Source organism: Astatotilapia calliptera, chromosome 22 (genome assembly GCF_964374335.1).
Source record: "Astatotilapia calliptera chromosome 22, fAstCal68.1, whole genome shotgun sequence".
Classification (NCBI taxonomy): Eukaryota; Metazoa; Chordata; class Actinopteri; order Cichliformes; family Cichlidae; genus Astatotilapia; species Astatotilapia calliptera.
Genome location: NC_137442.1, coordinates 11,849,861 through 11,862,451, shown reverse-complemented (window position 1 = coordinate 11,862,451; position 12,591 = coordinate 11,849,861). Strand labels below are relative to the sequence as shown.

General features: G+C 40.2%; 1 protein-coding gene across 5 annotated transcripts; it reads right to left on the bottom strand.

Moving 5' to 3' along the window:
• Window positions 1–260: 260 nt before the first annotated feature.
• On the bottom strand, window positions 261–12,573 carry LOC113014784 (uncharacterized). 5 transcript variants are annotated; one of them, XM_080295823.1, is made up of 6 exons: window positions 12,234–12,355; window positions 10,113–10,158; window positions 5,068–5,274; window positions 4,791–4,985; window positions 3,503–3,709; window positions 261–1,855 (listed from the first exon to the last, which is right to left on the bottom strand). In XM_080295823.1, exons 3-6 carry the CDS (start codon window positions 5,269–5,271, stop codon window positions 758–760), a joined length of 1,704 nt encoding a protein of 567 aa, XP_080151949.1. In that variant the 5' UTR covers window positions 5,272–5,274; window positions 10,113–10,158; window positions 12,234–12,355; the 3' UTR covers window positions 261–757. The 5 variants fall into 5 exon arrangements, with proteins under 5 accessions (XP_080151949.1, XP_080151947.1, XP_080151948.1 ...); XM_080295821.1 differs by lacking the exon at window positions 10,113–10,158 and having other exon boundaries at window positions 12,234–12,573; XM_080295822.1 differs by lacking the exon at window positions 10,113–10,158 and having other exon boundaries at window positions 5,068–5,271; window positions 12,234–12,573.
• Window positions 12,574–12,591: the final 18 nt, after the last annotated feature.

Genomic DNA, 12,591 nt, shown 5'->3' with positions numbered 1-12,591 from the left:
TGAGATGTGCCCTGCTATCTGTTTTCATGGAAAAAAGTAGACTCATTATCCTCATTGTCAGCTTCATGTTTTTTATTCTTGGACTCTTCTGGAGTAGAATTGTATGAATCTAACCTTTTCTTATCAACCATTCAGCTCATGCTCTACAATAAGCCAGTTTAGCTCCTGTCCTTCAAATTGACTTTCTTCTGATTTGCTACTCCTTGCAAAAAGGTGTTGGTGGGGCTTTAGTGGATTAACAGTAACTCGAAACAGAGAAGTTTCTCTCTAGCTGTTTTATTTACTCATTCACAGACTCTGACTTGCAGTCAGTCACTGCGCTGACTCCACGTACAACATATTCAAGTTGAAGACTGCAGTTCTGAGTCAAAAACAATGTTAAAACGAACACTTTACACAGTAGGAAAAGCACAGGTGTGAATAATAAAAAATATGGACTGTTAAAATTTCCTCTGCTTTGGCTTCGGGGTCCTGGTATTGTTCATGCAGACTCATTGTCACAAACTAAACAGAGCCATCAGATATTTTTATACCAGTGTTTTACTATAATGTCAAGTAACATTTTTTTCTTCCTTTTTACTAAAAAAAAAAAAAAAAAAAAAAGCTATATGTGAAAAGTCTTTTATTTGGCAGCCAGAATGTAAAGGCATTTATTTTTTAGCACACACTTAATTTCCACATTGTGTTGACACTGATCACATGAAGACCAAATGTAACTGCAACAAGCCGTCAAGCCTGAAGTCTGTAACAAGACTTATTACTCAGTAACCAGACATTCTTGCTCCTCCTCTCGTATTCTCCCAGCTGCTCCTCTTGCTCTCTCCCTCTCCTCCTGCTCATGTAGGGAGTTCTGCCCCGTGGTTTTGCCGTGCTGCTCCTTCAGGTGCCGACGTAAGGCAGGCTTGTGGGCAAAGTGGGCGTGGCAGTAAGCGCAGCGATGAGGCCGCTCGCCACTGTGGAGGTTCATGTGGTCTATCAGAGTGGATTTTTGGGTGAACGTCTTGTAGCACAGGGGGCACTGGTGCGTTTTGCCGGCCCCTCTGTGCACGGCCATGTGCCGGGTGAGGTTCGTAGAGTGGTGGAAGTGCTTCCCGCAGCAGGGGCAGGCATAGAGCAGGTGAGTGGAGCGGGAGTGGATTGCGAGGGAATGGGCTGAAGGGAAAGTCATGTTGCAGTGCTCGCAGATTACAGGGCCAGCTACGCTGGAAGTAGACCCCACCACGGCAACAGACTCATCGCTGCCTTCGTTTGTTCCAACAGTCGTCAACCCTGAACTCCCTTCACCAGCACCACAAGCAGACTCTTCCAGGGAGAACTGGTTAAGACTGTTAGCGGGTATCGGTGAAACCTTTTCCCCCTGTGTGCTGCCCATGCTGAAGTCCAACTCTGGGATCTCAACCGTGACAATATTTCTTGATGCCCTCAGTCCTTCTTGGCTGTAGTCCAGGCCAAAGCCACCTCCAGCAGATGTAAGATACCAGAGATCCTGGTGTTGGGTGATGCCTATAGGTCTTTTCTCCTGAGATGACACCCACCTTTTTCTTTTTAAACCCCTCCCCCTTCCCCTTCCTCTGCTATGGCCAATATTAGTCTCAGAGATTCTTCGACTTAGAGCGCGGAGACTTTCTGCTGAAAACTCTCCAGAACTGAGACCTGCTGGATTCAAGTCATACTCGCCACTTTCTCCAATCACAACTTCTTCTGTCTCTGAGAAGTTGGCGCCTTGAGGTACCTCAGAGGGAGCTCCTTTTTCCTCCTCCCTGTCTCTGTCAGTGTGCTCATTTTCAGAAATATACACTCTTAACATATTGTAGTTCTCCTGTCTGGCCTCTTCATCCTCATCTGATGCATGGACCTGTAAGAGAAGTGCAGACTTGGTGAGGTGTCTAAGGCTACAACTAATGATGCCCGGAAACTACCAGAATATCCATCAAAATACCCATGTGTGCTTCAGACTGCTTACTCCAAACCACTTTTAACACTACTCCCATAAAGGTGAGATCTGCCCAGTACGCTTAATGATGATTTTTTTCAGGATTTTTCTTGTTCTTTCAAAAGCGTATTCTTTGCTTGAATAAATTAAATACCACTTTAGAAAAATAGGACACATGAGCAAAGGCTTCGGTAAATTGTGAGGATTTTTTTTTTGTCATTATCCTTAAGGTCTTTTCCAGCTCTATTCATTAGGATGGACACCTCTGCAACCTTCATCTCCTTAATTGGACCACATGGCTCCAAGTAGCTTTAAGGGAAGCTGTTAGGACTGAAGTTCACTGAATGTTTCCAGGCTGCACCGTGAGTGATTAATCAGGGGGGTAACAGTGTAGCAGATACCAGAGGCCAAAACAGCTCCATCTCACAGGCTAACATTCCCCATGCTTGGCCTAAACCCGACCTCTGACCCTAAACCATAAAAGTGACAAACTAAACACTAAACACGTGAAAGAAGAACCTTTTCGTCTCCTTACAGAGCGATACGTCGGGGTGAGTTATGGCAGATTTTGGCAGGACTGTGCAGAACCAACAGGATAAGAAAGTTCAACCAAAGGATCATTTGTACAACTGAAAAATCAGAAACTACAACATGTTCTTTAGGATACAGAAATGACCACAAATATAATTTTTATTCTATTTTGAGTAAAAAAAAATGGACTGCCATCCTATTCCAATCTAATTTCCTATACCCCTCCTCACAGAGACATTTCTTCTGATACTGCATCCCCTCTGAGGAGACATCTCCCCATGTCTCCACCATAAATCAGTACGCACACCAGAAACAGAGCAAAACTTAACTGAAAAAGAACAGCATTCAAATATATATAGTGTTTGTAACCCAAATTATATTTCAGAAAATGCTACAGTCGGGATAATTGACAGTATGATCTTTAATCTGTTAACCAATGCTAGAATAAGAACTAAATTATTTGAATTACAAATAAACTACACTTTATTTTACTTTGTACAAAAATGAACTAAAGTAAAAAAAATATACAGGAAATGTGTAAACCAGCCCAGAGGCTTTGGTACATGACAGTAACATTCCGAGTGCAAGTCAGCTCTGTCGCCGACAGCATTCACTTAGCCGGCAAGGCGTCTTATTTTGAAAATTGACTGTGTTCTCTATGCAGTTTCTCTGTCTGACTTCCTGTCCACAAAAGGCCCCTATATGACAATTCAAATTCCCTAAAAAGAAACACTGAAAGCAATAAAAACTAAACTGAAATGCACAAACCTAACCGGGAAGTGAACTGAAACCAAATTCACCTGAAAAATAAATAAATTAAAAAGAATGAAAAATGTAAAAGTAATGGGCTGCTTATATCCTCTTTACTGAGTAATAATGTTCGAAATTTTGTTATGATCGACTTTAAATTATCCTTAAAATTAATCTTTTTCCTTACTCACAGAAAAGTCGGTTAGTCTAAATTATTTTACCAGACATCATGACAACATCCTATGCACAAGTACAAGTGATCTAAAATGTTATTAGAAAAAGAAATACCTTAATGAAGCCCTCATCCAGTGCAGCACTGTCATCATGCAGCTGACTGCTTCCCTGAGCAGACAATTCGCCGTTGCTCTCCTCCACCGAGCGCACTACAGGGCTGTGGGAGTGCACAGGGGAAGGCTGCCTAGGTGGAGGTGATGCGACTGAATGGACACTGCCGCTGACGATCACTGGCCTGGTTTCAGTTTCCTCTGTGGGCGTCTAGAAAAAGGATAAAATTTGGATGTTTTACGCTGATGTCAGCATTGTTAATATGGAAATTTCCTGTAGCATATTTTATATCCTACAGTAGGTTATATATATCCTATAGGACATTTATATTTTTTGTGTCATTGTCAAATCAGTTTCTTGATGTAAAATTCACTGTTGCCAACAGGAGCAGCACTAATGGGATCCCCTTAAACTGATTTTTAGTTTTAGTGTCCTTATTTTCCTCTAAGTTAACGATTCTGTCACATGACGTCATGTTTCATACTGACAGACGATGGCGCTAAACGTGTTTTAAAAATTTTAAGCACTTCTTTCGTAAACCCAGCTTCACGGACAGTTTTACATCTATGTCGCATTTTGAGACCAGCGCCTGTAAATTAGCCTTTATATGTGTAACGTTTCATGTCCCCTTTAAGATAAGCAGTGTGTGATCTGGCGAAAATGTATGGCATCACTGTGTTGACATAGGGCGTTGTGTTGAAAAAATAAAGTGTGTTGTACAGCTCTCTCTGTGCCCGTTCACGTGATATACTACTCAATATAGTTGCTTGGAATTTAACCTTGGGTGCTTACAATGACACTCAAAGTTAAATGTTAACCCAATCAAGGTACTCAAAATTGTGGGTAGTATAACGTTTTTACTGATTTTCACATTTGGTGTGACCTTGACCTTGATATTGGTAGGCAGCTATAACAGCTGAACTTGATTTTCACCTAAATTAAACAGCTCGAGCTGTTATTGGTATCTACCATCTCACAAAATTTGAAAATTATATCTTGAAAACTGTGGATGCTAGACTGCCAAAAAACTGAGATAAATAAACTGAACCGAGTACATACAAACAGGATTACAGAAAATCTACTAAAACTTTATCAAGTTTTGCAAGTTCTGAGAATGTGCACACAGCTTAGGGTGAAAAAGGTGCAAGATTTCCAGTTGAAAAACCTGTAATCAGAAAATAAAAAAAATTATAGTTGGACTGCTTTACGTGCTAAATTACTAAATAAATATTAATAATTAAACTCCAGGTAAGAAAGCAGGAAGAAATATAATTAATGTCTACTGACTGACCTTAGATTGACTGGGGTTCTTCAGCTGGACATATTTCTCCAGAGCTCCTCTGCAGCGCTCTACGATGTGCTCCATCTGAAGGTAGCTGGCAGCCGTCAGGTAGTTTACGATCTCCTCTGGGTTGAACTGCAGGATTCCAGTGTAGCAAGACTGAAGCAGATCACACACCACTGTGGAGCTGTACAGCATCGACACCTGGAGAAAAATCATGAACACAGAACAGCTTCATTTAATCTGAATAGGAGCCATAATCTCACATGTGCTGATGGGGGCCTACCTGAAGCCTGGACGATGGGTTGAGGAGGAATTGATCTCTCAGGAAGGGTGAGCAGGCAGCCAGCACCACCTTATGTCCCCTGAACGTCTGGTTGTTACTGGCCACGATGGTGATGTCGCAGAAATGCTGGCGGGATCTCAGTGAATTCATGTGCTTCAGGGTCATGTTCCCATGTCCCGGGAGCCGGAAAAACACCAACTCCATCTTCTGAGGAGAAACAAGAATCTGTAGGTGATTTCACTTCGTTAAATACGTACAGGTGAGCCTTTCATAAAAGATTAACAACACAAATCAGTTATTAGACTCACACAGTGTAATGTGATGAGGGTTTAAGAAAGGATATCATATCACAGGTTTGTATTCTGTTTATACTCAAGTGTCCACACTACAAGGTCAATGCTGGGAGCAAAGATTTGGAAACCGAAATCCCAGCAGAGGATTGGAAATCAGCTTGTGCTGGGATGGATGGATGGATGGATGAATAGATAGACCAAGACAAGAGGGTAGGGCTGTTCGATATAACGATATATATCGGATGACGATATAAAAACGTCGATCGTTTCATTTTACGCTATCGTTTGTTTTGTGCTGTTGCAAAATAAACTGTTTACGGCAATATTTTTTCATCGTTTCGATGGTCACTGTAGTGGCTATATTAATTTCCTAAAGTTCTCTCTTTCTCTTATATGTAATATAATCACACTATGGACGACAAGTGCCTGTTTTTATGCGTTGTCGTTAGCAACAACGACGGTAAAACCATCACGTGTCCGCTTGTTTATTTTCTACATAAACCTTTCACAATAAAGCTCAAGATCCTGTTGAGACTTTTCAAAATAAACTGAATCACGTGAAAGAGTATGCAGAGTATTTACCGATGAGAAGTAAAAAAAGAGCCGTCAGGTGCTAAAAAATAAACCTTAGACTCAAACGTTAGAACAGGCTTTTCCCTGCAGCACGCCGTGTAATAAATACTCAAAGAAAACGGCGGCCGTTACAACCTATGTCTAAAAATGTGTAGTTTAATGCATTGGTAAAACACTCGACTCTAGATACACGACGCCCAGCTGGAAACACTTCAGCTACCCGAGATTCACAGAATTTACAGAAAATGTAAAATTTTTGTGATTTATATCGTTATCGGACGATAGATTTTTTATATCGGGATATGAGATTTTGGTCATATCGCACAGCCCCAACAATATGTATGAGTCTCAACAAACTCAAGAAAACTTCAGATCCATGAGAAATAGGGCTGCCACGATTTGTCGACTAGTCACGATTACGTCGACTATCAAAATCGTCGACGACTGATTTAATAGTCGACGCTTCGTTTGAAGCTTTGTAAGATCACAAAAGACGCAGGAATAAGTAGCAGGATTTAAGAGTGTAATAACGGACTGAAACAGAAGATGGCAGCACTGCATGTACAAGGATGCCAGCTGCCGTTAAACCCCGAAGAAGAAGAAGCAGCTGTGTCCCAGAAATCATAGCGCGGCCCAGCTTAGTTTCCAACAATGGCGGCAGCTAGTTAGTTTTAATGTTACTCTTAGTGATGGCCAAATGAAGCTTTCCGAAGCACTGAAGCTTGTATTGAAAAACGGTTCATTACTCGAAGCTTTTCAACACAGTCCTCTCCGGTGACATCTGGTGGTGAAAATTTTGAAGAGCAGCTTGAATCTGCAAAATAAAACGGACTGCTCAATTATCACTGCTCACTCAAGAGTGGAGTTCTCTCTGATATTGGGCCACCGTTCCGTTGCTTTGAACATGTAATTGGTTTTGTTTTCTCGATTGGGGGGCTGAAAAAAATGTAATGCGTATTTGCGTAATACATTTTGATCAATAAACTTTCCCTATTTAAACATGCACTATGGTGGCCTTTCTTTGCTCATAACTCCTTGATGTTGGTAAATACAATAAGTGAGCAATATATATAATATACATATGATAATGCACAGCACATTATGGAGTATGCCCCTGCTGTGAAGTCCTGCCTCCATCTACTTGTCGTTTAATCACTGGACAGCTGGACAGGTTCATACAAAATATTAGATTAGGCCAATTGTCCTATACATATTTTTGACCTATGGGTGGGATTGATTGTGAACTGGAAAGGGAAAATGCTTAGGGAGCTGAGTACGGCTGCATCGTCACTGATTTGTAGAATCATTTTGATTCGATACAGGATCCGATTCAATTTGATTGGAATCTGGAAAGTTTTGCCTCAGTCAGAAATATTACAAGTCTGATCATTTAACAGTATATATCCATAATTTCGTATCTATTAAAAGAAAGCTGACACATGTGAGACTTAATTAGAGATGTAAACAGAGAGTTATGAAACCTGCAGCTGCAGAAGCCAGCGAAAAAAAAAGAGGCAAACACAGCGCGGACCCGCCGACACATCAAAATCTGACTCTGACGCGTCGGGTCCGCGCTCTGTGTTCACGTTTGTATGCAGAATCCGTAAACCTGCTCCCAGTTACTGTTTTAGCTGCATGGTGTTTGACGACATGTTGTGAGGTTTAACCTGAGATGCTGGCGTTTCAGGCATAATAACGTTAATTTACAAATCGACACGGGATTTTAATGAATCAATATCACTTTATTCAATTTAGCATGGATTGTAATCAGAAAGGCGATAATCAAAACCCACCCCTAATCAAGAACTTGCAAAGTAAAAACATGATCAATGTAAGGTAGCCCTTTTGTTATTTACAGTTAACAAGAGGATTAGTGTTACTGTGCGCTGGCTGAGTCTGTTTCTTTTCTTAGAAATAGTTTCTCCTGCCCTGGAGAAAATCCACTTGCATGGAACAGAAGAGGCTGTGGAGTGCAGGAACTACACTGCAAGTTGGTAGATATGCAGGTATTCCTGGGTCCTGCAGACTATCACCTAAAAACAATAAACAAAATGATTTTCTAAACTGTAGCAATGTCATGTACGTATAGTGTCAAATACATTTTTGTAGTCTTCATCAGCTTTAATTCACATGGAAGTGTTCCTAAAGTCATATGCTGTAATGATATTTACATTATGAAAACATGATTTTGGACATTTCAAGTTTTTCACTTCGGCAGATAAAATGAATTGAGCAAAATCAACTCAAAATATTCCCACACGCCAGAACGTCCTCTCTTCCTCGCTGGCTCCATATCTGTCAGTGGAATGATCACCTCGTCGCTATCTGTCACCATCAACACACTCCACGAATCCCGTGGATGATTCACTTCCTTATATCTGTTTGAATCAGGTACCGAAGCAGTTACGTGCGTAATGAAGCTTCGGACGTCACTGGTCACGTGACTTTTGCCAAACGAAGCAAGCCTCGGCACAGTGCTTCTGAACCAGTGTGTTGTTTTTTTCGACACACGCTCCGGAGCGTCAGCTTCAAGCGGGCCATCACTAGTTACTCTTATTATTCTTTCTGGGTCAGAAAATAAACGTTTAACGTATTTTCAGGCGAGAATGTAGCTGTGTAAACCTCAAATATCGGCTCAGTTTATCAGGACACCACATATTTTCAAAAGCGCTCCGACGTTTTCGGAGACGTCTGTTACCCACCAGCTCGATAGCTAGCCGGGGGCTAGGTCACTAGCGCGGTGAGAACACCGGACTCCCGGCAAATTGTTTTCTAACCCACCGCCGTCTTTCGCTACTCAGGTTAAATATATATGAGTCACTTAGATAAATTAAAAATGTTGTTGTTTGGCTTTTTTTTTTTTGTATTTTATTTGTTCCTGAGTAAATCGGTTTGTCTGAGATTAAAGTTATAGTTTTTACACAGCTGAATAAACGTCAAGCAGACAGCTGATTATCAAAAGTGTGAGATGCTGGAGAATATACTCCGTTGTCCTGTTATATTTTAGATAGCAAGGAGTTTATTAAACTTCACCGAAACAATCTGCAAATTTCATTAAAATTGAATAAACTATCATCTTGTCTTTATTTTTAGTTAGCACCTTAAACACTTAAAGCTGTAAGCTAATGATAGTTATATAAGAGCAGATGCTGCTGGTGCAATAAGCTGTACGTTTTACGTCCAGTGGATGATGATCTGATTAGTCGACTAATCGCATAAATAATCGGTGACTAGTCGACTATCAAAATAATCGTTTGTGGCAGCCCTAATGAGAAACAACCCAAAGAGTACAAAGAGCTACTGAGATCTACTCAACACCTGAGGTGTGATCAAAATGTCCAGAAACCTGCCAGTAATAACCCTAAACCTGGCTGATCTGCCCTTCGGGGTTATCATCTTCTGCACCTCTGATCTGGCCTCAGCCCAGCTGCTTTTTATGATAACTTCCTGACAGACACATTGCCCGCTCTTTCAACCTAACTGGATAACCCTAACTAGATATAGTTCAATACTTTTAAGTAATCAGGTAAAGTCTATGATTTTTTAAAATGTGCCTGTTCCCTGAAACTTTTCTCTGACTTCAAAGACACACTCATTAAAGACGCTCTTTTATATTGCTGGCTTTATTATTGGATAGCTGAAATGTGGTCCAATTATAGGAGTATTTTATCTATTATTTTTTTTCTAAATAAAATATAGACTGGCTTTTTCTGTAAATATTTTGTTTATAGAGGACTGACAGTGACAAAAAGCACCTCCTTCAGCTGCACATTTCATAAAAATCACACACACCTTCTGGTCTCAAAGTGTGTAACAAATGTGGAATGTGTTACAGATAATGAGATCAAACAAGGACAATGCAATACTGCCTATTGCCTAATAAAGGAAGCTTCCTAAAAAGAACAAAGCGCTTCAGAACAGGAATCAGCTGATGGTTTGTTTGAATAACAAATCTTTAAAGGGGAAATGAAACGAAGAGATCAAAGTGATGACTGTTAATCATCTGCTCAACTGACACTAGGATTAATTACTAATCTGTTATCAAAATAATCAGTTTCATTGATTGTTTTTTGCCTAACAAAAGGCCAAACATTCTGCAATACTGACCAGCCAGTATTTTTTCTATACATCTTAGGGTTTTAGATTTTTAAGGTGGAAAAAAAAAGTTCTGATACTTACTGGCCCATATTCTTTCTTTTGTTGGGTAACTGTTTCATGTTTAGATCTGTGATTATTGGTGTGAGAGAAAGAAATTAAAATGCCACATGACCATTAAAACCATTAATTTGGCAAATAATTGTCTGATTAATACCTTCTTATCTTCACAAAATCTAACTAATGTGAGTAAACTCCTTTTCTGTAAGACTGAGCTAACAGTCTTGAGTCTCCCCTGATTTCTTTATATTTTACTAGGAAAATGGGAAATGGGTGCAGCGATTTATTAAAATGTATGCAAACTTCCATGGAAAAGCAATAAAAAAGGGAAAAACAGAGCTTGTACATTCTAACAAGCTTTAAAGTCAACATTTGGTAAGATCAGGCTGAACTCTCTTAAGCAGGTTTTCTTGTAATTTATTTAAGTAGTCTTCAGGAATACTTCATGCTTACTAATGGCTCTTTGACAGCCACTTTTCCACTGATATAATTTCTGAACAGTAGATGAATCAACTGGGGGGGGGGGCAAATGCATCTCTCGGGTCCTCTGTCAGGTCTTTGTCGGACTTTCAGATACTGTCCAACAGCTGTAGATCGTTTTTTTCTTCTTTGGACCTCTGTGTCTAGCTTAATCAATTTTTAAGGACACACTGCACACCAAGTCAAGCTATGCCAAGTCTTCAGCTAGTAACTTGTTAGGAATCACCTAGTTCATGCAAAAATAAAATTTCATATCTCTGAAAGTGTTATTTTTGGTACTTTTCATAGATTCGGCTAAAAAGAAACAGGAATAAATTATGTGTTAAAGCAACAGGCACCGGTAACAAACTGCCTCAAGATGAAATTTTAAATTGGTTCTTTGTTAAGTTGTCTGTTATGTGTAGAGACAACAATGGTTCATCCCTTAAGTTAGGAGCCTTTTTTAAATGCTCGAATGAGTCATAGGTCAGTCTTGAGTGGCTTAACAAACACCCGCAAAAAAGTTTGTCGGCAGACAGAGAGTAGCAGATAACAACAGACTCAATAAACTGAAGCCAGTAATGTTGTGGGTGTAGTCTCTGACAGAGGTTTCAGAAAGGAGGATACTGTCCCAGTTATGGTCAGTATTGGCCAATCCTTCACACCCTCTCCATCTTGTGCTGGACAGCCACAGCTGCTTTTTCACTCCACCATGATGGACCTCATAACCATTCCTACCAAGAGCCAACAAATATCACTTCTTTATCACACCTCACCTATTTTTACTTGTAATACCTTGTCTATACAGTAGGGGTGGGGGGAAAAAATCGATACTGTGTAGTATCGTGATATTTTGTTTGCTAATAATGTATCCATACAGGGACAGCAGAAATCGATATTTTGTTACAAAAAAAGTTTTTGTGGACTGGAACATGCTCTGACTTCAGAGCATTCAGATACAAAGTGAGTGAAAAAACAGAAGACAACATCCAAAGAAATATTTTAAAGAGCATTTCAGAAAGCCTGGAGTACTATTGCTCAAGATCACTTTAATATAAATGACAAGAAAGCTTGGATCCTATAAAGAAATAACGGGTGGCTCAAGACTTTTGCATAGTACTGTCTCTCAAGATAATGACGACAAAATAAAGGATGAAAACTGGTCAATTAGCACAATAAATATGTAGATTAAACATGCTTCTAGTGGCCAACAAAAAATAAGATCCATGGTAGGCGCAAATCAAACTGACAAAGACAATTTAAAAAATCAGTGTTTGTAAATAGTGGTATAACACCAACTAAGGTTAAGAGGACCTATGGGACGAAATTATATAATGCTAGCTCACTTTAGTAACATGTTATATTAATGTAATCCACTAACTGATGTGATATAAACAGACTAATTATATCCACGCTGAAAAGTTAGACTGGCTAACATTTGAACTTGAAAAGCGGATATTAAAAAAAGCTTACCGTTTCGTGTGTTTCAACAGTAGTGGAGCCTATAATAAACTAGTAAAGGTAATTATAAGCTGGCTATAACACACGTTTTTGTCCTCTTTTCATTCCAGTCCAGCTAGCTAACGTTAGCCACTCACTAACAGCTCGCTTTTCGTGTCGTCTCTCCAGTGGCAGCCAAACAAACAAAACCCCCTCAGTTATTGTCAAACTTTGTCGCCTGCTCACCTTCGCCTCTCCTCTCATTGAATGCCTTGCGGGCTCTCCAGAAAGCAAATCGGAGTTTCTTTAAACGAAGCGACTGTTAAATGAGGAGATGCTAGCCGAACGGGAGCGCTGTCTGTTCATTCCTCCAGACGACACCAGCCTCTGCCTCGGTTTCTGTTTACTTTTCGGCCCCTTTATTTTTTTCGGAGGGGGGTGTAGAAAGCATACCTCGTGACAACAAACACAAACCGCCCCGTATTTCGCCGCTAAGCTGACTTTGAGTCTGTTTTCGCAAGCGACTTCGCCTCGCGGTTAGCCGTAAAACCAGAGTACGTAGGCTGATTTCTGATCAGCGAGTTTTAAAAAAATTAATGGGCAC